The sequence below is a fragment of the Saccostrea cucullata genome, unplaced genomic scaffold (assembly GCF_032062105.1).
Source record: "Saccostrea cucullata isolate Sc308-1 unplaced genomic scaffold, CSIRO_AGI_Scuc_v1 ctg8112, whole genome shotgun sequence".
NCBI lineage: Eukaryota > Metazoa > Mollusca > Bivalvia > Ostreida > Ostreidae > Saccostrea > Saccostrea cuccullata.
This window is the reverse complement of record NW_026926424.1, coordinates 1-27,010: the sequence shown is the minus strand read 5'-3', so window position 1 is coordinate 27,010 and position 27,010 is coordinate 1. Positions and strand designations below refer to the sequence as shown.

The 27,010-nt window shown below is 31.9% G+C and overlaps 2 protein-coding genes across 2 annotated transcripts; one reads left to right on the top strand and one right to left on the bottom strand.

The window, feature by feature from the left end:
• Positions 1 to 10,119: 10,119 nt before the first annotated feature.
• On the top strand, positions 10,120 to 16,968 carry LOC134271660 (neuronal membrane glycoprotein M6-a-like). Its single transcript, XM_062753869.1, has 7 exons — positions 10,120 to 10,138; positions 13,365 to 13,521; positions 13,991 to 14,150; positions 14,326 to 14,488; positions 14,768 to 14,865; positions 15,287 to 15,352; positions 15,577 to 16,968. Exons 1-7 carry the CDS (start codon positions 10,135 to 10,137, stop codon positions 15,733 to 15,735), a joined length of 807 nt encoding a protein of 268 aa, XP_062609853.1. The 5' UTR covers positions 10,120 to 10,134; the 3' UTR covers positions 15,736 to 16,968.
• Positions 16,969 to 24,638: 7,670 nt separating this feature from the next.
• LOC134271662 (adhesion G-protein coupled receptor D1-like) lies at positions 24,639 to 26,973 on the bottom strand. Its single transcript, XM_062753870.1, has 9 exons — positions 26,926 to 26,973; positions 26,651 to 26,801; positions 26,469 to 26,535; positions 26,285 to 26,348; positions 26,078 to 26,172; positions 25,753 to 25,882; positions 25,583 to 25,624; positions 25,347 to 25,460; positions 24,639 to 25,160 (listed from the first exon to the last, which is right to left on the bottom strand). The coding sequence occupies exons 1-9, from the start codon at positions 26,971 to 26,973 to the stop codon at positions 24,639 to 24,641; spliced, it is 1,233 nt and encodes a 410-aa protein (XP_062609854.1).
• Between the last annotated feature and the right edge of the window lie 37 nt (positions 26,974 to 27,010).

Genomic DNA, 27,010 nt, shown 5'->3' with positions numbered 1-27,010 from the left:
ATTTATTGAAAAAAGGGAACACTGCTAAACTGAGCACTACTCTATGCACTAATGTCTGATTCTGACTGCTTATAAACCTCATCAATAAGGGGAAAAAGAAACACAATGTAACAAAAAAACTTTATTCCTCGTATTCTGAATACTACAGTAAATTCTTACAAATATGCAAAAATAACTACCCCTTTTAAGAGAATAAATAAATAAAACAGCAATTAGTACCTTCCGAATGCGCCAAAGAAGTTGGATGGAGTGAATTTGATCATATAATTTTTCTTCTATATTTTCCTGCGTGTTTATTCGCTCAAAAGAGACGTCTCGTTTAAATTTTGGCAAAAGTTGGACGATCGGTTAAACTTTAAAGCGGATAAGGCTAAAGGCATGAATATTGGAATTATATTATGAGTACCGTTGTTTTGCATATACTTTTTATTTAGCGATTGATTACACAGTAAACTACAGTATCTAGGAATTTTTCCGATTGTCCGACCTTGAGAGGGATCACACGGCTGGTGTGACCGGTCGACGGGGATACTTCTCAATGCATGGCACTGATCACATCTTGATCTCGCACAAGTCTTGCAAACATGCATCCTTAGCATTCAGCCACATTTATCACTATGCAAGAAAGCTTAAAGAATACAGTTGTAAATGTATAAAATGTTTTCATAATTATTCGTTTTAATTACGTTCCACATGTATATTTGTCTACTTTACTATAGAAGACTGCAACTTTTTGGAGAAAAAATCAAATAATGATGTGATGAGATTTCAACTTAGGAAAGTCAATGACTGACGTTGTTAGGTATACAGAGGGCATTCTGCCACGTATGTTTACCAACAATTCATCTGCTGGAACATTGCATGTCAAGGATGCGATTTCTTTACATCAACATAAACAATAATCTGCGACTTAGGTCAACATACTCTGGAATTTAAAGAATTTTTTTTGCAGAAAGCAAAGAAATAAGCACATATTTGCTTCTGATAATGTTCTCTTTTATGCTAACTGATTCAGTATGATTCGCGTGCTGAAGTATTTTTGGAATCTGTAACAAACGGAGCACGTGCTATTGTTGTGACCCACTTTATTCTTATAATTTGAGAGTGCCTAGCTTATTGAGAGAATTTTTAAGAATAATAAAACAGTGCCCTAAAATTTGATGCCGAGAATATGAACGGGTCCATTATGAATTCTTTCTTCAAAATATTTAGCATCGAATTCTGTGGCATATATCAACTACAAAATGTATTCAAATCAAAGATTCTTTGATATTGCCAAATATATTTTATGAATATGTTCTGTGATTTATTTAAGAAGGAACAATCAAATTGATTTTAAGTTTGACTTTGAAATTAATTTAATAACTCAAGCAATTCAATATTTTAATACATTCATCATTGTACATACATGTAAGTTGTTTTTACTTTAATTAGAAGAATCGAAAAACCTCAAGCAAATAGAAGTTTGTAAGATCTACTTTATTCAAAATTCGTTTTTTTTTAAATTAAATCTTTAATTAATGAGGTATAGATTATTGATTAAAGTATCTGCATCAAGAGAAAAGCAATGTTTACAATGATACACAATAGAACATTGTATGGTACATATAATGTTCTTGTGTTTATATGTCCTTACCTTCATGGTACAAGAGTACTTGCAGCAACAACGTAGATAGATCAAATGATTCCAAAATAATCCAGGGATATGTTATATAGAGGTACAGTGTAATTTCTTGAAACCACTCTGAGCCGGTTTACTCGGGAGCAAGCGTGGTAGACTGCTCTTTTATACAGTATTTACATGTACTCTAAAGTAAAATGGCTGATCTGAGCCGAGTTCAAGTATGTAGAGCAATATAGAGCACCAATGGTATAACATAATTACGCACTTATTACAATAAAAACCTGTAGAGGAGAGAAAAAATAATTATGTGTCATAGATGGGCATCTAATTGTTCAGAATGTCAATTTAGACAAGGAATTGCGTTGTATGCATGCTCACTGCATAATGGTATTTCGTCAGAATACCATATATGACCATCTAGGGGAGATCACTCTGCATGATAAAATAATCAGGGGTATTTACGTGTTTCATTCAGAAATAATTATAATTAACAAGAGGCCATTGGGGGAACAATGTTCATACGAATCACCTCGATATTCCACCCCCCCCCCAAAAAAAAAAACTCTCCAATATTGCCATCTAGTATATATGGCCCAAATTTTCAGTCTTTTTGGTTACCCGTCCCTGTCATGGTAGCATTTTCCACTAGCAGACCTAATAAATGTAAAATACTAGGAATCCTAATCGCAGTAGCAATATCATTGATATTTGGACAAACTTGCCTACATGTATGACTTTGAAGGTCCTGGAAAGAACTTTCTTATATACATGTATTCCAATATAAAGATTTTCAACCCTGCAAGTTATGGAATTCCATGAGCCTATCCCCGAGGGCCATGAGCAGAGGTGTAACATAGTTTGCTATATACTTGTACAGGAATAAAAGTGATATGCAATGGGAGTCTATCAGTTTGATGCAGCGAAGAAGTCCAGATTCAAGAAGCTGAAATTTTCAAAAAGACAACAGACAAACGAAACAGAGGTCACAGGAACCTTAAGCTCACCTGGACTAAAACAAACTGCTGACAACTTAAGGTCTCACGATCGACACGTTCTTCAAACAACCTTGATCTTGCATCTGTTTGTAACATATCAATGAAAAATGTTTCATAGTCTTCTATTTCTAAAGCAGATTTAAAATGTCTGGAAAAAATATATACACCAAAATCGTGATAGGCCTATGAGCACTTCAGGTTATGTCTTATATACAGGATCACATAAATCTTGCATTAATGCTCAAAGTTAGAAAAAGAAACTTCAACATCAAATTCTTGGGAGATTTTTTTTTTTTTTTTTTTTTGAGGAACGGTTCGTCTGAATTTTTAAATCACACTTGTGAGCAGGGTCATGTCCTTACGACCCCCCCCCTTTTAAAAAAATCTTCAAATTCATTTTCGGCTTTCTGTTTAAAAACCATATTAATATTACAGCTCATGTGCACTATTCATTAACATTTATTAAACCCTCTTCATACGTATTATGCCATTGATAACCAATTTTATCCGGTAGGTATTGCATACGATCGAGCCTTAATATTAATCATTTAGTATTAAAAAATAAATATTTAGATGAAGGGGTTAAAGAATATTTTTATGCAAAAAAAAAAAAAAATGAAAAAGGAGAGGATCATTATTTTGTGAATTGCATTATGAGTATATTTCCTCACAGCTATATAAGTACAATATACGAGATTTTTTTTTACTAATGTCTTAATTCAACCAAGTTTTAGAAAAAAAATTATTTATTCGGCAAAATTTATCGCTCCTGATTGCAACATATTGATCGTATACACACAGGGCAAATACTATAGTAAATAATTAGTTTCTGCGGTAAAATTTAGATTTTATAAGGACAAAGTGTAATTTGGGGGTAGTTATTGTACAATAAGAATTAGGTCAGAATACTACACGTAAGAATACGGTAATTTACTTGTGAAGGAATTAATTAATAAAACGAAATAATGCACTTCATACATGTTTGTACGTTCCCATTTACGGACAATATTGTACCTTCATGGGAGAGGATATTGCACAAGAAAATCACTATATTACATTTAATACACCATTTTTTGGAGTAAATAATCTCCCTACCTAGTATGATCATACAAATTGTCGAAATTTTGAAGCATTGCGTACGATTTTTTTTCTTTTCAAACTCATGGTGACATTTTTTTTTCCTGTCTGCATGAGTATCGGTTCCATCCCACATATCAGAATCCTTTGTGACAAAGTCACAAATTGATTAAGGTTTATTGACCCTCTGATAAGAGAGATAACTCTTATTGCGTAAAATAAACAATTCTTTTCAATTTAGATTATGCACCGCCAAATCTGCTGAAATTGGGTGCATTTTAGTTAAAAATTATATTTCTTTTGGAAAATTATTAAATTTATTATCTGAGTGTTTAAGAGGGATGAATGATCTAGAATACTCTTGTATTCTAGGTCATGTTTTTAAATAAATGTAACAGCGCGCTTGTTTGCTACATTCAGTGGCCTAAATTCAGTAAATTGTTCTCTCAAGTTTTGGTTGGTCAAATGCGGATTATTGCTGTTGTTATTTATACATGTAGCATTTCTTATGACAGAAAAAATGCAGTCCAAACACCAAAAAGTGAGTCCTAACACTTAAATGAAAACATAATTTCGTAAATAACTGTAAGGAAAATGTCAGCATAAATCATTTCATTGTGGCATGTTTCAAATAGCTGCCATATTTGTTTTTTTTTTTTAATTTGTAGTTCTAATTGGTTTTGGATATATGTACATGCATATTATATCAATTAAATTCTCTAGGATCCCTGTTGTACTTTCAATAACAGATGTGAGAAAACTTCTAGAAAAAAATAAGCTAATCATCTAAAAACAAAATGCGCAATTTTTCTAAAAATAAATTTATCAACAATCACACAAATCTCCATTTATATAGGCAGAATAAATGAGATTCTATATATCGATTTGTTACTACGTCTGTCAGAGTGCTATATATAGGTCTATCGTGGTTCATTTTACATAAGGATCTGCAGCTGACCTTGGGCAATAGACAATATTTTATTTGTCCTGAAAATATTAATTCTTAAGTTATTTTTTTAATTAATATTCACTGCATGCTTAGCGTAAATATGTTAAACCTTAATTTGGTTTTGTGTAATCACAAGACATTTTTTAAAATACTATCGTAAATTTGTAATTGACCGTGTGGCACAGTAACTGTTGTATAAACTTTGTTTTTACTGCCACCCGGTAAATTCAAAATTTACAACATGACAATATTCTCATATATAATACAAGTCGCGAAATGATTGCAGTGGTTAATATATATATATTTAATTTGGGTAAAGATTCCACATTATATGGCTGAAAATTATGTAAAAAAGCACGTTTCTGTACATGCATCTTTTATGTATATGTCTCCATAATACAAAATACACAATGTTCTTGCTAATATAACTCAAGAGTACACTGAACTTCTGAGGAATCCATGCAAAAAAAACTGAACGTCTACGACCTTTGTGTCATCAACGTATGCAATATACATTGTATATCGCATTGTACAAGTCTTGGGCCTTGGGATTATAAATATTTCACCTTCTTCGTGTTCGATAATTTTTAAAGTTAAATTATACTTAATAACATGCACGTGTACGGTTAATCATATAAATATGAACTTTTACTGGGCTCAAGTCGAATTGTTCTGTCCAAGTCATTCAATATAGATAACTAGCTTAAAAATAGCTGAAATATTACTTTTAATATTATTCTTGGCCTTTTTTTTATTACATACCTATACGTTGCTTATTTGTCCACGGGAAATAAATGCATCGTTCTGAAACTTGCATTAAATTATTTGATTCCTGTGCTATATTGCTTTTTTCAGTATCGTTGTATTTATTCATTGTGTGACTTTGCATTAAATTTCCATTTCTTCTTTTACATTCTTTTCTTCTAAGATTGCTCTCTCTCTCTCTTTCTCTCTCTCTCTCTCTCTCTCTCTCTCCAATGCAAACGGACGTTCGATCATTCCCCTCAGTTCAGAGACAGATTGAACAACTGTTTTGTGGGGACCTTGACCTCATAACAGTGTGCTTATACAGAGGTTAGAGTGGATCAACATTCTGTGATCTTGTCAGAAAAGGTTATTAAATTCTTGATATACATGTAAACAGATGAAAGTCATTTATATGGATATTCAATTACACACTTGATAAATTTTGTAAATATACCGGGTACCTTGAATACTTATACGATGTTAATTCAAGGTTTGATCATGCAAATAAATAAACTTACTAAATAAACGTATAATTTATTATGCTAGTCATTTTGTTTATATTCATTCAATTTTTTTTCGATGGCAAGCGTCCGCGTGCTCTTTGGTGGTTGGCACACATGTACAATATCAGAAAAATCAAAGTCCTGAAATTGCACTATAGAATTCTTTAATTTAATGACATGTCTTTCTTAATATCTCATATAATGAATATGTTCTGAGTTTAATACCTTGTTTTTGTTATAGAATAGATACTATATAGTATTTCTACGAGAAAAACAGATAAATAAAAACAAGCTGTAAATGAATGCCTAAAAGTACATGTAACATCATAAAGCTGACGTCTTGATTGTAAGCGTGAACTATCAAAATTTTTCACGGTTTAATAAAACAAATGAATTTTTTTTTTTTTATTATTATTTATGTTTGATTGTTTGGCCTTCTTTAGATTTCTATAGAAATCGGGATTTCAGTACACAACTGATAAAAAAAAATCAATTTTTAAAGAGACATGGACACAGTTTCAACTGATTTTTTTAAAAACCAATTTTAATGTTTACAATTTTTAATCAAGAAAAATCAAATGATCAGTAAAAATTTGAACATCATTTGTTGATTTACAAAGAAGATGCAGAACTTAAAATTTTTCGTAATGTAAACAAGGCTCGTAACTTGTTTTTGTTTACATATAGATTATATCATATTTATAACAAAACAAGAATATAAAAAAAAGTCAAGAAACTGTCTCATGATATTAAGAATTAAGTTTTTTTCTGAAAAATTTGCTTTGAACGAACATATACATGTATTAGTATATTTAGCCTATGTAAACAAAAACATGACACGGGCCTTGTTTACAAAACAAAGGTTTGGAGCTCTAAATCTGTCTTGTATCTCGACAACTGAATTCAGACTTTTGATAATCATTAAAAATAATTAGGCCTGTTTACAAAAATAAAAAACGGAAAATTAAATCTTAAATTTTTTAGCTGATTAAACGTGTCCATGTCCCTTTAAAAAGAAATTTCTTTTACGTTCGCGGTAACAATTAATTTACGGGTGTCAACATTATATCAACATTGGATATAAGCAACAACAAAAAACAAAAAAAACCAGATGTCTTGATTCATTAGTAGATATTTTCTTGATTCAATGTGCGTGAGGCTCGATCATGCCATTTGCTTTTACCTTTTTCATCGCACGACTTAATTAATGATAAATACGCTGTACGACTTACTAAGTACCTGCCACTCCCAACAGCGACACCTATGGGAAAAGACCACTAATTATTTTCCCATAGAACTCCATACAAACCTTAGGCCCTCTCAGTACTTTACTATGACAATTTCAGAAAAATCTTTAGCATCATTTCAAACTTTGTTCTAAGCCCTAACAAAAAATACTGAAAAAAATATATGGTCCCATTGCGTTTATAGGTCAAAATTGCAGTTATTTTCAACTTATAGAGATTCGCAGTAAATAACACGCGGCAAAAAAAATCAACCCCCACTCCTAAAATCTTCCCTGGTATTTCTATAGTTTCTGTAATATTCCCTCATCCCATCATTTATTTCAAAGGTCATTAATTTTACTTTAAAATGAAAACAATTAAATACCTGATTTCAGCCAATGGCGTAACGCCATCCCATTCAGTATTCGGTTTAATGTTCCATCACAAACAAAGCCATGTGTTCATCCGGGCATTTGGTGCTCTCTTTCCTATACTCACATACTTACCTGTCTCAGAATTAGTCAATTGTGGTAATTTCAAAGACTACACACCTACCTGTGAACATGTATGAAATTTGAGTCCTGTGACTTCAGTGTATTGGATACTGTGACCATCTCAAATGATGACACCTTACTGCTACCACCACAGTTCAAAGCAGTGAATGACGTCTGGGCCGGTGATGATATTTGGATATATTGGTGACTGTAATAAATAAAATATTTGTACAATGAATTGTTTTTGTGTTTTAATGTTAATAAAGTGATATTAAGTCAAAATTGAGTCAATAATTTCATAAGGGTGGATTCTACCCAGAATTAGGTAAAAAGCTCCAAAATTGGATAAATCATAATTAATTAAGCAAAATTCAAAGCTTTTGAAAAGACTGATATAGAATTTTTTTATGCTTATGCAAAGTAAATTATTTAATACTCTGATTTACAAATTGATTCTTATCTAATCCCTCCTATTGCTTAAGTATGTACAAAAAAGTTTCCCCACCCCCCAGTGAAAAACACTTAAAGAAATAGCAGGTGCCCCCTTTTATTTTTGCTTACAATTAATTTAGACAAGTTTAAATCAATCCTTTTGATAACAAATCAAAGTTCAATGTCTGTAGTCTTATACATTACAATCAGAAGCTACTTTTTTAATTTTATGCTAAGAAAAGGAGAAGTTTTATAATTTTTTTTTCAAAATTAAAGAAAAGCAAAAACTGACTTCAACCCCCAAAATGTACTATACAGTAAGAGGCTGGAAGGTTAATAAATAAAAAATTTACCTGCAATGTACAGAAAACTGTCCGACAAAATACATCGGGTGGGTAGGGAGTCTCCATTTTCTTCTTATATAGAGAAAATGCCCCTGCTGATCAGAGACCGAACACTCCCGGGGCCAAGAAAGCTGAAAGACGAAATTCCTCTAAAGTGCTTAAATGAAAATAAATCAATAAAATTAGTCAAATTAAGCATAAATCATGAAAGAAACAACAATAGTTTTCAAGTTTTATAAAAATTTCCTTAATTACATGTCTTCTACATAGCTAAATGTACAAAAAATGGACCCGCCAAGGGTGGAAAACATGTTTTTTCAATATTACATAATATTACATGTAAATATAATAATAATCAAATGTCATACATGCAGTTCAAGGTCATTACAATATTTTATGAAAAAAAATCAGAAGCCAAAGGTCACAACTGTTAAGATATCATCATGTTGAAATTCTACCTGTCTGGTCAGCAGGTCTAAGGGAAGTAACTCTAAGTACAAAAACTAGAAACCATTAGAAAGTGAGTCGCAGCGAGTAATTCTGATGAATCTACAAAGAGCGAAAAAAGAGAAAACATAGACCTTTGTGTAGCTACAACATAGAAACAACAAAACTACAAACTGATCACCCTGCAGCCAAGAAAGGGGGGGGGGGGGGGCAATCCAGAGGAACACATACACTACCAAACATGAGATGACAAGACAGAAAATGTCCTCCTTTCACTTGTCCATCACAAAAAATTCCTTTTATGTGCCACCTTAATTATTTGAAAAAATGCCAAAAGTGCAAAAGTCTAAGAAACCAAAAAAAATTAACACCAGGTCACTGTCCTACACTTCCATAATATACACAGATAGAGCAAAACATAATAAATACACAGTCACATGTACATGCAAAATACATACTTAAATCTATGCATACATACAACCATTCATCTTAAGAACAATCTAATACATTTTCTTAACTTACCATCTTCCTTTGACCATGTCAACTGTACAGGACTTTACTAATTTCTATCTTCTCTTACCCCCCCCCCCCTCCTCTCTTTAATAGACCCAAATAACCACTAACCCCATTACCGCAGTAAACTAATTCAAATTTTTGCTAAATTTTCTCTCGAAATGTCATCAATCTTCAAATAATTAGCAAAAAATAACATTTCATGACTTTCAAATCACTTTAAAGTGTAAAAATTGGGGTCTCTATAGGGAAAAGACCACTAATTATTTTCCCATAGAACTCCATACAAACCTTAGGCCCTCTCAGTACTTTACTATGACAATTTCAGAAAAATCTTTAGCATCATTTCAAACTTTGTTCTAAGCCCTAACAAAAAATACTGAAAAAAATATATGGTCCCATTGCGTTTATAGGTCAAAATTGCAGTTATTTTCAACTTATAGAGATTCGCAGTAAATAACACGCGGCAAAAAAAATCAACCCCCACTCCTAAAATCTTCCCTGGTATTTCTATAGTTTCTGTAATATTCCCTCATCCCATCATTTATTTCAAAGGTCATTAATTTTACTTTAAAATGAAAACAATTAAATACCTGATTTCAGCCAATGGCGTAACGCCATCCCATTCAGTATTCGGTTTAATGTTCCATCACAAACAAAGCCATGTGTTCATCCGGGCATTTGGTGCTCTCTTTCCCTATGAGTCATTTTTTCGAAATGAAAGAAGAAAAGAAATAGTTTAAACAGATTATTTTTCGCTGCTTTACTCGAGGATTAAAAAAAATGGGTAATTTAAATAGCTGTTACATTAGTATTCTTATTTTTAGACATTTTATACATTAGCTGGTTAGGAAAACGGTGAATTAATTTATTATCAGTTATCTACTTGTATTTGAATTATGGTTAGAACCAATGAACTCCGAGTGGGTTAGAACGGCACCTAGTGAAAATGGCACCTGGTGAAAACGGCACCTGGAATATGCAAAACGGCACTTGGTTAAAACGGCACTTAGTGAAAACGGCACTTGGTTAAAACGGCACTTAGAGAAAAAAGTATATAATAGTGTTATGATATATATTTCACATAAGTTCTTTTTAAGTCAAAATTTAATTTATTGACTTTAGAATTTTTTGTGGCTTCAATTTTGCTTTATTTTCAATCTATTTTTAAAGGTAGTATTTTTAAGCTATAACACAACAATATGTGGGATTTAGAATAATTATATTTGTAGTATAGTATTGATAATATGAAAAAAGAAATGGTGTAAATGATTTAAAAAAAAAAAATTTACAGTAAGAGTCACTTTATCTCACATTTCTATCTAATTCTGTAGAAATTATTTTAACAATATCAACATTGTATATCTTCATTATAAAAAAACAAATGGTTTGTTCTTGTATGTACATGTTTATTATATTCTTAAATGTTGTATGGCTACTCATATTTTATGTACAGTTGCGAGAGGATTATCTAAGTTTTTCTAACTTGTGTACAATCCATTTGACATTTTGAAATACACAATAGTAGCTGTATATGATTGCAAATTGACGATCAACAGATTATTGAAGGGGAGGTGTGAAATGGTCTTTTGTTTCCTAAACCTACAAGTGTATTCTTAGTAAACATACTCTAACTGGCTTCTAATTAGTCAACTGTGACTGGCAACCCCCAAAACAGAGTAGTATACATATTTGAAACACTATAAATTTTTTAATTTCAAAGGATCATAATAATATAATTGGGATTTGATCTCTTTTGTAGTAAATAAATATATATGATTTAAAATATAAATACATTTTAAAAATCTAACCCCTGTACAAAAGTATAATAATTTTCAAATGAATCAGTTTAATTTTTTTCCTAAAATATTTTTTAAACTTTTTATCAATAATTATATACACATTTCTTACTATAAATGTAACATAAAGATCCATTTTCTGCATAAACAATATCAAATTCTCAAAATAAAAAAAGTACCGTTCTGACTTTTCTAAAGTGCCGTTTTGACTACTCTCAAGTGCCGTTTTGCATATTTCCTAAGTGCCGTTTTCACCAGGTGCCGTTTTGACTTGTACCCCTTGTATTTTACTCTGTTGCAGATCCAAAACAATCTCTAACTTTAGCCATTGATCATGTTGATTAAGCTTAAATTAGATGTATTCAAGTATTGTATACAGTTTATTAAGCTATTCAGAAAAGGTTGATAAAATTATTTTTACAGTTTTCACCAAAATTTATTTTTGTTAGACGGTCAGAAGCATTTTATACGGTAGTTAGAATAATCTAACTGTGTCTCGGTACAGGCCCTCACCACAGTTAGAATACGTTCCATATACTTGCAATGTAGCAAATCGGAGCGGATCCGCTCCGAAACTATTTTGAAGAATATAAAATGATTTGCACTGGGAATAACTACCAAGATAATCAAAACAAACCTTCTTGAGATTTCTTATGCCTTTTATCCCAAAAAGTAATCCATATAAATACGAAAATCCAATTAATTTTCTCAACGTTTTTCTCTCGATTCAAATTACCTGCCATGTTTACATTCGGAACTCTCTAGATTGTTCCTAGTAAATGCACTATGCGACTTATCGCCCGTGTTTCTTTCTGCAACATTACGAATACACGGAACGAATTCTATCGTTAAACCGGGTCCGTAGGACAATATCATTTTAACGATGGAACATTCTATATATTTATATGGGTGCGTCGATTTACCCAAATGGACCCAAATCATGAAATGGAAACTCAAATGGACCCAAATGGAAATCAAATGGACCCAAATGGAATATAAAATATATATATTATATCGTATTCTCAAGTTTTTACTTATTTAAAACATAGAAAATAATGAAATTAAAACAAAAAGAGAATATTTTAATATCATTATTTTCTTCAATTGTATTTTTAAAAATGTGATTTAATTTAATTCTATTTGTAATAACCATTGAACATAATTGAATACAAAACTGAAGTATTTAATAGTTTCTATGGCCGTAGTAACGGATGGGGGGAGGGGGCCATGCCCCCCACCCCACCCCTACCCCCAAATAATTTTGCCAGTATATAGAATACTAACAAAACTTCATGTTTCAAAATACAATATTAGAGATTAATAATTTAAAAAAAAATCATTTGTAAATGTAAGTTCATTTATTTTCATCATTTTAAATGAGTATTGAAATACAATAATACATATTTAATATTCCATTTGGGTCCATTTGTGTTTCCATTTGGGTCCATTTGGGTTCCATCTGGGTCCATTTGGGTAAATCGACGCGCAGTTTTATACACTCATATGCAGGGTACCACATGTGCACTAGTCTTGAAATGTATGACTTTTTCCAGGCCTGTTTAACAATTTTGATAAATTTAACATGCCAGGAAAAAAGTCCGAACCCACGCCATTACGAAATCTGGTTATTTTCCACCTCCAAGCTGAGGCAGCATTTTCAGGTTGATTTTCGATACTAAATTACTTGCAAACCGATCAAATGTCAAACTCACAATTTCGAAATAGTACAATACTTTTAGTATGAGAGTTCACCAACATTGTTTCCATGGTTTGCTTATAAATTTACAATCCATTGAAAACATTTTTACAGACTTTTGAGATTTGTTTTCATTTCATGCATTTTAAAATCTTTGCAAATCAGGTTTTGAAATGTGGAGTGATATTTTCTTTTAACCAATATTGGTAAGTACTAGAAGCATTGTGCTATTGATAAATAGTGAGTTTGACATTTAGTTTGGTTCACAAGTATTAAAAATGAACTTGAGCTGGAGGCTGCAAAATTTTCAGTTTTGAAACAGCACCTGTTCTAACATTTTCCTGGTACATCAAATATCTTAATACATGTATATAGAATATGTATATAAAAGATATTTTTGACTAACAGGTACACTTACTACACTAGCCTAAAAAAGTAATTTTTTTTAATTATTTAAACTTACTTTTATGCCATAATATGCCTGAAGGTGCCTTGACTGTTTAATTTTTCAATTTAAGGTACACTTGATAAGTTGGGGAACTGGCCCTTTGCATCTCTGATGGCCACCATTATTGTCTTTGTGGGAGTGGGGGTGTTTTGTGGCACCCTGTACCGAGCATTACAGATCATCATTATCAATGTTATGGAGGGGTTGTTCCAGTTTACAGTGACTTGGTATGTGGCATGTAAAGTAACGCATCACTTACTCAAGGAATTTAAAGATCCTGCATGTTTTGAGTGAATTCATAGGTTCAAAGTCCTGATGTAATCAGATTTATTGTTGACATATAAAACAAATACTCTTTATATGTCTGTGTTAACATTTTTTACCCTCTAAAGCATGATACATTTTTAATGTACTAAAGTACCTGTGTTTTCTTTAATGAGCAATGAAGTGAAATTTGTACATGTAATTGATGAAAAAGAGTACTTTTCTTATTTAAATATTTTACTTCTAATAGAGTAGTTTCCTGCAGATTATTTTTTCAAATCAAAAATCTTATCGCTAAAATCTTATTGCTTTAAAATCTAGTAGAGGAGGCTTTTGTACTTAAAAAAACATTAGGTCTTGAAGGAAAATGAATGAGATAATTTTTGTTTTATACATGTTTTGACATTTGAATTTCATTGCTGAATTTTCTAGGCTGTCTGTGGTTCAGATTGTGTTCATCGTGATTGCCATAGTGATGGCGCTGTTCTCCATTGTCCTGTTGGTTTTCGGTTTCCTTGCAACAGGAGCAACCAGACAAAATGTATACTCGGGGAAGAGATGCATTATGGGAGGACAAGTGTCTGCTGGTTTTGTAAGTTAATTTTATTAATCATAATTTTATTCTTATCATACTTTAGAAAACTCATTAAATATGACTTTTACCAGTTGCTTCTTGTACTAGGGTATAATGTATTATGAAAATATTTCCTTTCAGTTTATGATGATGTCATTTCTCTTTAGTTTGTGATGATGTCATTTCTTTTCAGTTTATGATGATGTCATTCCTGCTGAGTTTAGTCTGGCTGGTGATTGTGGGTGTGGCCACCATTCCTGTGTTTCTGTACATCATGCTGGGGTCCATCTGTAACCAGGAAGTTTACCACAACAATTATCAAACTGTGGCTTACTGCTTCAGACTCAAACATTATGGTCAGTTCTTAATGTCAGACTCAAACATTATGGTCAGCTCATGATTTTTTTACTTCCTTCTTCAAACTCAAATGTTATGGTCAGTTGACTCAGTTGTCAATGTCTTCCGTAGCCTTTCATACAAACCAAGGTTATTAGCAATAGAGAAAGAGTACACAAAATATACCTGTACATCCTTGATTTAACCTGAATAACTAAATAAACCTATATGTAAACCACATATTATGATTGATTAAAAAATTGGTTTTTAAATGTAACAATTTTATTTTTTCCATCCAGGTATCTACAGGAATTCCACATACCCATTTCTGGGTGTTGCTGCTCCAGGGAGGGATGAAATCTGTAACCCTGTTGAGCTAAGGGTCCTATGTGATAGGGTAAATATAACTGTACTGAGATATATGAAATTAACCACACATATTTTAAATACCAAATGACTGCCTAATAGACATTTAGTTATTTGTGTTTTACAATGCAAAAATCATAAAGATTTGCACAATTGTTTTGTAATTTTATCAGTTGATAAGTAATGAAAAAGATGAGGTTTCCAGTTTGTTTAGCAATTTGAAAATATTAATTAAAATTATGAATACAGTTTATTTAATTTTTGAAATTTTAAGAGTTTCTGGAAAATGTCGCCTTTTTACTTTTGTCAATAATCGCAGACTTTTGAGATCTCCTGATTCCCCAATGTAATTTACATAGTAGATAATTTCCTAATTGTAAAAAAAAGAGAGAGAAAAAAATTCCTTACTGTAAAACAGAATTCACTGTCTAACATTTATTGTTTCATTTCAGTTTGCTGAGGCAGGTCCTCTGTTCTGTGTAGCCCTAGCTGGGGCAGCGTGTATCGTCATTGGTATGGTAGGTACTCAGAATATTTTTCCATGTACTTGTATAATGTTTTCCAACATCTAAAGGTGGATTTAAACCAATCTTGTAGAAGTGGTAAATCTGTTGAAGTGAAATGAGATTCATACTTTGACTATTTCTTGTTGGAAAAAGTCAGTTTCTTAAGGACAAAAGAGGTATTTCAAGTGAAAAACCAGTGGTTCTCTAATCTTTTTATCTGTTTCTTTATTTCATAGCTTTTATTCATGTCCACCCTATCAGCTAACTACACCAGAATCAAAATCTCCAAGGAGCTGACGGATTACCGCAATGCTGTGGACATGGAGGAGATAGACCTACACAGCAACATGAAGGGGATAATGGATCAGTCGTACGACAAAAGCAGCTACCGGTGATCTGATTCACTGAAACGTTTGGAAGATTAAGCATATCCTGTACAACATGAGAAAATCCATATTTTTGAAATCTTTGTCCATTCCTACAGATTAGATTACCTGGTACCTTTATGAAGGACTGGATGTATCTTGTCTTAGCAATTGTATTAAAATTACATGTATTAACACTTCAATGTTGTGATGAGCATTCAAAACTTTTGTGCATATAAAGTTACTTGTGACTATCATTGTGTTATTTCAGAATGAGTCTTTTTATCTGCAAACTTATCTTTTGTATATTGCGTGGTTGTGAAAGGGTGTTTTTTTTTATACATGTATTTTTTTGTTTGTAATGAACACAAAAAATGTGATATGTGTTACCCAAGGGTTATGTGCAGTAAACTTTTGAAAATATATTGTACAAAATATCAGTTATCCCTTAAAAAAATATTTTATGCATAAACATTCCAGATTTTACGACATATCAGCATATTTTCCACTAATAAGAAAAGTTTATTGTTTTTTTTTTTGTTTTTTTTTTCTTTATATATAAGACTTGCCCTATTCTGATTGATCTTCATTTTGTTCACATATTAGAAGGGAAATAACTCCCATTGCACATTTGAGTGTTTATCTGCGGTTACTTGTGTATACCTTCATTTTTTATCGTTTTTATACATATCTTATCATATTGAAATCATTTTTATATTTTTTGCCATATTTTCAGAGATGAGATACATATCTTTAATCTAACCTGACCATAACTTTTTTTATGAACATGTTCTTTGTGTGTTTAAGTGCATGTGTATATTTTGAAATATATATGTCTACTAAATTTTTTTTTTAATATATATATTTTGAATATAAAGGTTGCTTTGTAGACAGTTTATATTCTGCCTAAAGGCATTGCAATTTTATGCCATATAAAAATACCTTTGCAAAAATTCAGTTATCAAGTTCCCTTCACTCCCCAGAAAATCATTAATGATTTATAAATTGATATTTGATATTAGGAAACATCTGTCTGTAATATTTTAATATAAAGTAATTTCTTTGTATTTTTTGCTGTGCAAAAACCAATGAGAAAAAATGTAATTTAGTGTTAAGTGTGGAAATACTGATTTTACGTATTTCAAATTTATCAAAATGCCTCTGTCTTTTATGATTTGACTTGTGTATATTTTGAATCAAATTCGCATCGTATGTATACTAGATGCAAGTGCATTATGTATCTAATAAAAAATCTAAAGTAAATGTCTTTTTCATCTTTAACCTTAAATTAAAACAAAAAAAAAACATTAAACTTTATCCTGAGTTTTCATGGTGTAATTTCTTATTAGCAGCATTCACTTAAATACTTTTTATTTAACAGATTGTCCTGAAAGCATTTTTGATTGTTTTCAAGAATTAATTATATAGTCAATTAACTATATAATGGACAAAAAAAGTCATTTTAATATGCCATGTTTACCACTTTATCCCATGGTTTTAGCGTGATAAAGTATGGAGTCCTATATATAACAGTGTAAAGCACTGATTGTGAAGTATTAAATATGGAATAAAAGGAATCTCCCATGATTTGTAGTTGGATATGACATTTATCCAACAAGTTGTGTGTTTTTCTCCCCTTGCCAAGGCTTGAGGATAAAAAAAAAAGAAACCTCACACAACTCGTTGGATAAGAACCATATCTGACTAGTCTTCAAATCATGAGAGATCCTATTTTTTTTAACTCATTTGTGAACAATGTGTAAATTAGACTAAAGAAAGGCATTGCAACACTGGCATACTATATGGATAATTTTAAAAAATAATTTGATACGTAATTCATGTAAGTTAAAAGTACATGTTGATGCATGAAACCTTTAGAAATAAAAGTTTGAGGTAACGGACAGTATGAAGCTCATAAGTCCATACAAGTTATAAGAATCATAAGCAGAGCAAACACTGACCTGTAAGAATATCAAAAGTGTGATCAGGTGCCATGGAGGAGTAAGCACCCCCTGCCGACCGGCCACACCCGCCTGTGCCACTTGTCAAGATCGGTCAATTAATATTTAGATGGCAGTGACATATTTTCTTGCTGAATTAATATTTGTTAAATCAAACAATAGAATGGATGGGGTTATTCTCCAATCGAGTTATATTCTTGACCTGTTCAACTAAGCCTACGTATTCTAGAGAAACAAAGGCAGTTGAGGTGGACCCAAAGTGGTCATACTCAGGTTAAATAAAAAAAAATCAGGTGACAATCAAGGCCTAAAGTCCTCCGGTTAGATTTCCATATACTCTTATTTTGGCGCTTGTATAATTGGTTTGGATGCAACTTTTGGCTGCATGTGCTCTGGCTTTAAGGAAGCTCTAAATACTGCTCACATCCTATGGGTAGTTTTACGCAGTTAGGTTGCTTCTAATCATTAATTGAATTTAAACCGAGTACAGTACTCAAAATATCATTTGCATGTGAAAACAACATTGAGTTCTGTAAAGCTTAATAGATGCCATATGTGAAAAAGAAAAACGAACTACATCTGTACATGTAAATATACTCAATATGAAAAAAAGTCCCAAAAATCTGTCATTAGTATTTAGAGCTTTGCATAGAAAAACAATTTTTTTTAAATCAAAGAAAAACAACATGAATGAAGGAAATCTTTAATTTAACGAAGTTAATAGCCATTCTCTGTAACCACTTAAACTTCGTTGCCACGCATGGTCACCGATTTTGATGAAACTTCACCCATTCTTAGTACTTGACACCAGAAACATATATCAAACAAAATTTCGTTGCTATGTGTCTCGGTTGCCATGGCAACAGCCGGAAATGTTTGAAAAATCGAGATTTTCAGCCACTTTAAATCTTGACTGTGGCTTAATAAAAACTAGAAAAAGCAAACAAACCATTCTCACAAAAACATGACACCTTGATGTCACATACTGTAAAGAAACTGTTTAGAATATATATCTAAGTAAGTGGTAACCAAGGGTACATTTGGAAAACATTTAAAATGCTGAAATATGCTGAAAAACACTCCGTATTCACTAATGGTAGGTGTTACATGCTCAAACTCAATCAACGACTTTAGAAAAACAATGAAAATGTTTTACATTAAGTATACAAGTATAAGCAATATCATTCTATAAATAACTTTTATGGTTGCCATGGTAACACAGTGTAACCATGCAAAACCAGTAACTAAGATTGGGTTAATGCTACTGTCTTGAGGAAAAACATGAAAATTCAAGACTGGCAAATGGGCATCCTTAGGACCTTGCAACACCAAAAACCATAAGAAAAATTGGTTATAATTGCTACTTTGCAGTGTTACCATGGAAACAAAGTACCAGTGCTTAAACGTGAATTATTTTTCGCTGCATTAACAATTAAATTGCCATTTAATCAAGAAACAAATTAAAGGACTCAGCTTGAATAGTACTTATCTGTTAGAATTGAAGTTGAATATCATATATTGATAAAATTTGATGAATAAAACAACACTGTTGCTATGGTTACCAAGAAGGTAAAATGTTGGATTTTGTGAACTTCATATCAATATTTAACCCTGTGTGCCAACTTCTTGCATCCACTTACAGATTGGATGATAGTCAAAATTAAAAGTCAAGTTAACTGTTAATAAATATCAGTCATAAAAGTTTTGGGAATCTACATTTAAGGGTACGTATCCAAGGAAAGAAAATATCTTTCAGGTTTTTAAGCATATATTTTCTGCTTATTTCCATAGCAACGATCTATTTAAAGAATCTAATCTGAATTTTTTCAAATGGGAAAACTTGGAGCACACCAACATCTTATAAAATTGATCATTAGTTATGAGGAAATGTGCTTTTTTTAAAAGATAGGATCAGGTTTAAACATACAGAGTGTTACTTTGAAGGCTCTCTGTGGTATAAAAACCTTGGCAACCATTGCCAACCAAAATGAAATATCATATTTTGTTCTTGGTATATGTTTCAAGGCTCTTTTTTCTATTATTTGGTCACATTTTATCCTATTATTGCTTTTTATTTTTACGTGTATGACTTTATAAAATTCAACGAATATTTTTTTTTTACTTTTGAATACATTGTTACCATAGTATCGTATGTAATAGTTGATTTACCAAACATGTTCATCATGCATTTGAGACATCTGACCCTCAACTTTTGGAAATAGTCATTGTCAATTGTTTGCTTTGCCACAAATGTTAACTATGGGGCTATAAACATGTTAAAAAATGCCATTTTTCGAACTTTAAGACATGTTGCCATGGTAACTATAAAACATAGCAACCAATTTTAGCCTGATTTCAGTTTAGGGTATCAATGACTTTTATCATAGAGAGTTTGGAGAAATTCTGAGACTATGCGTGCCACAGCTCCTATATAAAATTTCAAGTCATTACAGAGAATGGCTCTTAAGGATGTACAACACACCTACCCCAAAAAATTCCTGTCGTTTAATTTTCGTTATTTTTGTATATTTAGTACATGACTATATCTACTGTATGTATGCACATTTTGGACAAAATCGTTCGAGTGGTTTTTGGACAGGAACTTCCAAAAGTTACCCCCCTTTAGTTGTTTACGAGGAGAAAAAATTTTAAATTTTTAATCAATGAACTACTTAAACCTTGATTTTCAAAAAAAGCCAGGTTAGATATCAATATCAAATTTCATTGGCTTATTCCTTTAACCATTTAACACAAAAACATAGTCATCTTTTTGATATACATATCATCAAAATAATTTTTAAAGACCTTAAACTGAAAAACTATGAATTATCTAAGCCTTGAAAATTGCGTATTTTTCAAATTCAAAATTTTTTTGTGAAAAAACCTGTCGTTTAATTTTGGTAAAAAACTTTCTTTAGGTAGCTGGTGGTAAAAATAATCTTCATAATTTTTTGTATAATTTTTGAACGATCAGTTTTGATTTAATAGCGGAAAATTACCCCCTCCCCCTTTCTCAATAAATCACGTTCCTGCGCGTCTTTCAGACGGGGGCCGATCACTTTGTTATATGAATTACATTTAAAAAAATGAATTGGAATATTGCCTTTGCTTCAAAAATATATTAACTTACAAATTTAAAAGTTCTCATATGTAAAACATATTTAAATGTAGATTTTTAGGCAATTTTTGAATACCCCTATCACCCCCACCCCTTCCTTTTTTGCGTCGCAGACCATTAGCGTTTGACGAAACGTCGTTTACAGTGCAAATATACTGGTATTTCGTCATTTGAATCCCGGAGGTATGCATTAGTTCTTAAATTCATGAATGCAGAATAAATATTGACTACTCTTTTTATATGTATCAGGAAAAAAATACTGAGGGATTTTAGTGTTTAGTCCATATACATGTATGTATGCGTTATGCATTCCATATCACATGAAACCTGGATACGAATTCAAGTTTTGTTGAACTTCAATATGTCGATTTTTAATTTTATATCTTTAATTTTATTCATTAAAAAAATGGTATATGTTCAAATCTCCTGTGATATAAATGGAATAATTGTAGTTTCTTTCCGACATTTGCATAGATGTACACCACTCATGATATTGTACGCATTTCTTTCAATGTCGTCGCTTCTAAAGTTAGTATGAAAATTCCGTATTCGTCCACATTAACTTCAAAATATCAAACATTAAACTCTTCATCTATTTCAATTTATATCAAATCGCACTTTGATATTTTTTTTTAAATCTTATAGGCTACGTTTTGTTTTGATTCGAGGAAATGCGAACCGACATTGTTGACAGAAAGTCAAGCGATTTGCTGCAATAGGATATTCATCAATGCAGATAATTTCAGTACAAGTGAACAATTCTTTTCAATTCTATACTTACATTGTGTATATGAGGTCTATAGTATTCAATTCTCGGATTTATCAGGTCTTGCTGTAAATGTATCTGGTTCTGTGGAAAACCGTGAATAAAGGGAGGAAAATAAACATCTCCTACATTTCAGAGTTGTTCCTCTTTGATCTGTAAGGGTCTACATCGATTTTACATTGTAAAAAGTTTTTTTTTGTTTATTTATTGTTATTTCATTTAATTAAAGAAAAAATAAAAATATTTATATCGTAAATGCACAAATTGTAATGAAGACCATTAATCGGAATGTTATATAGCCAATTGTACATAATGAGAATTTCGGCAATGTAAAATAAAATTTTCAGAATATAAAAAAATGCTGCGCTTTGATCAAAAATACAATTTATTGTATATGAAATGAAATGAAATAAACATTAAGGGATGGTATTTTATGTATGTATTTTATTGCTTTTTACGGAGTTTAATCGGGTTAATTAAAAAATACTTATCGATTGAGTATGGTACGCGCAGTCAAAGCCAAGCCCCATATCCCAATTTTCTTTCATGATTGATATACATCGGGATCGTTTTACTCGTCGTTTTGACGCTTTATTTTTGACGTTAAATTTGACGTCACGTCAAACGTTCAATTGAAATCGCAAGAGTTATCTCCCCCAGTGTGTTGTACGTCTTTAATGCGTTATATGATAACAAGTAACAGCTTTTTAAAAAGCTTTCCTGACTAAATCAATCAATTTATCTGCATGAAGAGTGATAAACCTTTTGAGCATAAATACCTTTGTGGGTTTAAAACATATCCCAACTTTATATTTTGAGAAGTTGTAATTGAAATCTTGATTTTATTAGCTCTACTGGTCAGAGACCAGAAGAGCTTATGCGATAGTAATGCGTCCAGCGTCCGTCCAGCTGTCCGTCCGTCTGTCTGTCTGTAAACAATTTTTCAAAATGCTACTCCTCCTACAGTTTTGGTCTGATTTCAATATAACTTGGCACACAAGTAGACTACACTAAGATACATTATTCTGTGTACCAGTTTTTGATTTCAATGATGTTGCCATGGTTACTAAACATAGAACTTTCTGTGAAATACTTTCAAAATACTACGCCTCCTACAGTTTTGTTCTGATTTCAATATAATTTTCCACAGAAGTAGACTACACTAAGAAACATTATTCTATATATCATTTTTTGATTTTGATGAACAATATTGCCTTGGTTACTAAAGATAGAAATTTCTGTAAAATACCATCAAAATATTATCCTAAATACAGTTTTAGTCTGATTATAATACAGTGTGGCATGCAAGTAGACTGCGCTAAGAACATAAAGAGACTTAATCAAGGATCATTATTCTTAGACTATTTATTGCTGTTGTAAAGTTTCAATTCCCAGCTTCTAATTTTCTCTTCCTTTGCTAAGTAAAATCCAGTAGAGCTTCAGTCTCGACAGAGACTTCTGGTTTAACTTGTAGAAGAATCATCTCTACACTGCATACTAAAGAGTGTTATTCTGGCGGGGGGGGGGGGGGGGTTCTGCTAGTGGAGTGACCTGCCCTTGGATCTAAATTGATTTCAAGCTACATTGTAACACCTATTATAAAATCTGTTGTCAAATCATGCATTGTAAACATTTTAAAAGATGGATATAATTAAATACACATTTTGCTAGAGTGTATTTTCTCCTCTGAAGTAAACATTAGTAACGTGTGTTCATTATTTTTTTTTTTAAAAGGGGGGGGGGGGTAGTGACACTATCTTATATTAAGAATGAAATAAGTAAATTCAATATTTGGGCCTTTGTGAAAAGAAAAATACAAGATTTTTCACTGCTTTCTTATTTATTGTGTGCATCTGAACAGAGCCATATAATAGATCAGGCATCTGCATGGAGACGATGATTTGAACTGCGTTGTTTATTTTTATTGGACCAGTCCATTTATGCAATAAACCAACCGCGGGATCGAGAAACAAATTAGAAAAAATCATTTCTTTATTGTTGCATGTCAAAAAAACTGATGTGTACATACGATATGTTGTTTTAAAGAAAGATGTAAAACTTGTAGATAGAATTTCTGAAGCATAAGAAGGAGTTTTCATGGAAGTTAGCACACCCATTCATACAATAGAACAATCCAAGGAAAAGGGGCGGATAGCTTACTAGTGACATTTGGCGCGAAAAGATCAATTCACCCCTTTCATAGAATATAAATGGACTGATCCAGTAGTATAGAAAGGCAGAAAAAAGGATACACGGAAATGTTGAAACAGCGAATTACATGGAATAATCTGTTCCATGCAAAAAGAGTAAAGGAAGTAAACACTGCAGTATTTTGCATCAGTAATATCATTTCTTTTTTCTGAAAAATGTTTCTTTTAAAATGCAGGTAAAGAATTCCATTGTAAATCAGCTTGCACAAATTCTAGCTCTCTAGATATGATCGCACACTTTCGGATCTTGGAAATATCAATCCTTATACAGCCTGACGCCGTGACGTCAGGCAATAATGATATACTATTATGATATTTTAGATACATGAACATTTATTATATATTATTTCAAAGAAATGCATAGTTGGAAACAAACACAATGATGATGTAAGACATGATTATTTTAATGGTAATGAAAGCATATGAAATAAATAAATACATTTGCATCGAATATTGTTTCAATCTTAAACATGTAAACTTCCAGTCAAGGCAAAGCAATTGATCTTACGGCATAGTATTTTTGCCTTATTTAAAAGTAATTAATCACTCTTCACTATAGTCATTTTGTAGTTTTATTTAGTTTAATACACGACAAAGTAAATGAGCATTAAACAACAAAACATGTTTTTAAGACATTAGGATAGAATGAACATGAAATAGGAAATTGAAATTTGAAAATGAACTTAAAAGCTTCAAAGTGTACCGGTGTTAGACAAATCAGCACATCCTTCTATCTAATTTTTTTTTGTCACTGAATGAATAGTTTTGTTTACTGTAGATGAAACAACTCTTCTAAATCCAATTCTAATACGAATAGACAAGAGTTCTATATTTTGGATTACAGCTTGTTGCAACAAGTGATTGGTGATATCATTCAACTATACCTCCAGTTTTCCATTTTCAATCGCCAAATTGTTCCTTAACTTGATATTGTTTGCTTTTTCTTGAATTTCAGCCAGAAAACTCTTCGACCAATTTTTGTCGATTGTAGTGTACGGACTGTCGAAGTTCGTCAGCTTCATTCCAGGTGGACTAATTGTGCCGAGTTTTCGTTCTGTTAATACCATGTCATCATTGAAATGAACATGGTTCTCTCTGTCACGTCTCTTCAATGGTTTGCTGTAAAGGTCTTCAATAGACTGTTCTTTACTCTGTTCAAATTGTCTCTGATGAAGGCCGTGTTTGGAATAAATGTCGTCTGCTGTCTGATAATGCGTGTGAAGCGCGCGTAAATTGTTGATATTTTTCCAAGAAGGGATGCCATCGCTAAAAGAGCGAGTGAAAAATTCCGTCGGATGGTCGTATCCATAATTATCCCAGTTCGACTCCATCTGTGAAAATCTGTTGGTGGTAGGGGTTAATTTGTGGGAGAGGGACACATCCGTCAAAGACGTATCCGTCTACAAAAAAAGATTTTACAGGTAATTTTACCATTCCACCAGTTTCCAAACAGCAGTTGAAATTGAATTACTTTTAGCATACGTCTTTACTACTTCAATATACTTTCCCGAAAAAAAAATTATAGGTTTTCTTTTCACAACAGCTTAGAACATACTAGCAAAATCTAAAGGCAGAAGAGAACCTACCGAAGACGACTTTCTGTTGTCTATCAGCCTGTCCCTTTTGTTGGATTTACCAAGAGTTGCTGACAAACTAGACCTGCTCTTTCGCTGTGATCTGCGTTCAAAAGCAGTCTTCACCTAGTTTTTCAATATGATTACAGGTGAGACAAAATTGAGAGATTTTTTTTTGAAAACGTGAATTAAGAGACATAAATCGTGAACAGTTTTTAAACTAAGTATTGTCAGTAAGAATTACTTACATCAGTACTCATCAAGCAATGGAACAAGAAAAAGAAAACACCCTAAAAGAAAATAAATATTTCAAATACTGAGTAGTCAGAAAGGAATTCACGTACAAGTTGGGCATATATAGAATGCAAAGAAACACTAAGAGAAAGATTTTTAAAAAAAGACCAAAACACGTTTATACCTGAAGAGAGTTTAGGAATGTGAAAAGATAAGTAAAGACAAGTGTGTCCTTGGAGTCAATTGAGAAAAATCCCAAAGTCCAAGTCAGCCCGAGAATAGGAAGTAAGACGGCAGCTGCCTTTAGACCAGTTCTGGAAAAAAGAGAAAGATGCTAGTTTTCTAACCTTGCAGTGAAATAATCCAAGTAAATAAACCAAATAAGTTGAAATAAGAAATTATGTGCCTTTAAGTCCTTAACAAACAAAAAAGATGTCCTTCTTGTTAGTGTTTTTTTTTTCTGTATATCACCATTTTTACGACAATTGGGTATTGATCACAATATTTACCTTACGCTAGATCGTTCGTCTGTTCCTATTTTTGCAGACACCGAAATCGAACGCATCATAGTCCTCAACACAACGAATAAAACGATTGTATTCAACTTATGAAGAGAAAAAGAATGATTATGATTTTAAGAAACCCAATACTTTCGACATAAACGTTGGGAAATATATTCCAAAAATTATCTTCAGTGAATTAAAAATTTTTTTTACCAAAATTAAAAGTCCCACAGCAGGCACAAACGCCACAAGCAAGACTTTACGAGTTAACCAGCATCTGCAGATAAAAAAAGGATTCAGTTTACTTCAATTCATTTATCATAATAGGCCTTAAAATGAAATTAATATATTTAATCTATTATGTTATTTTTCTTCCTATTTTTTTGCCTACACTTACACGGTGTTAGATCCATACTCATCATGAAATATTCCAGCCGATATTCCTACTATCACAATAGGTAAACCTGCATGTTAAAAAGGGTAATTTTATCAATGATTTATTATGTCGGTATGTTTTGTAAATTCAAAAATCACATCAAGCTAGGCTAAAAAAACTTCTTATATTTGTATTTAACATACCCCAGCCAAACGCTAGGTATTTTTTGAAATTCCTGTTTGCTTTAAACACTTGCACGAGCATAACGTACAGATGGAAGCCCTCAATCAACATCCAACAAAACATACTCAGAAGAAAGTAGTGCAGTAATATTGCCATGGACATACAGGCATACTGTAAGAAATATAAAGCTCATCAAAAAAGGTGATATATTCGAATTCATTTTTATACAGGTCCCAAATGGGTTAAAGATCTAGTATTAAAAGATTTTTTATTTTCTTTTTTAATTGCCTCGTACCTTATTCTCAGTGCGGTCTATCCCTACAAGGTATATTATTTGAACCATAATGATACTGATTGCAAGTTGTTCGTGAATCTTGATT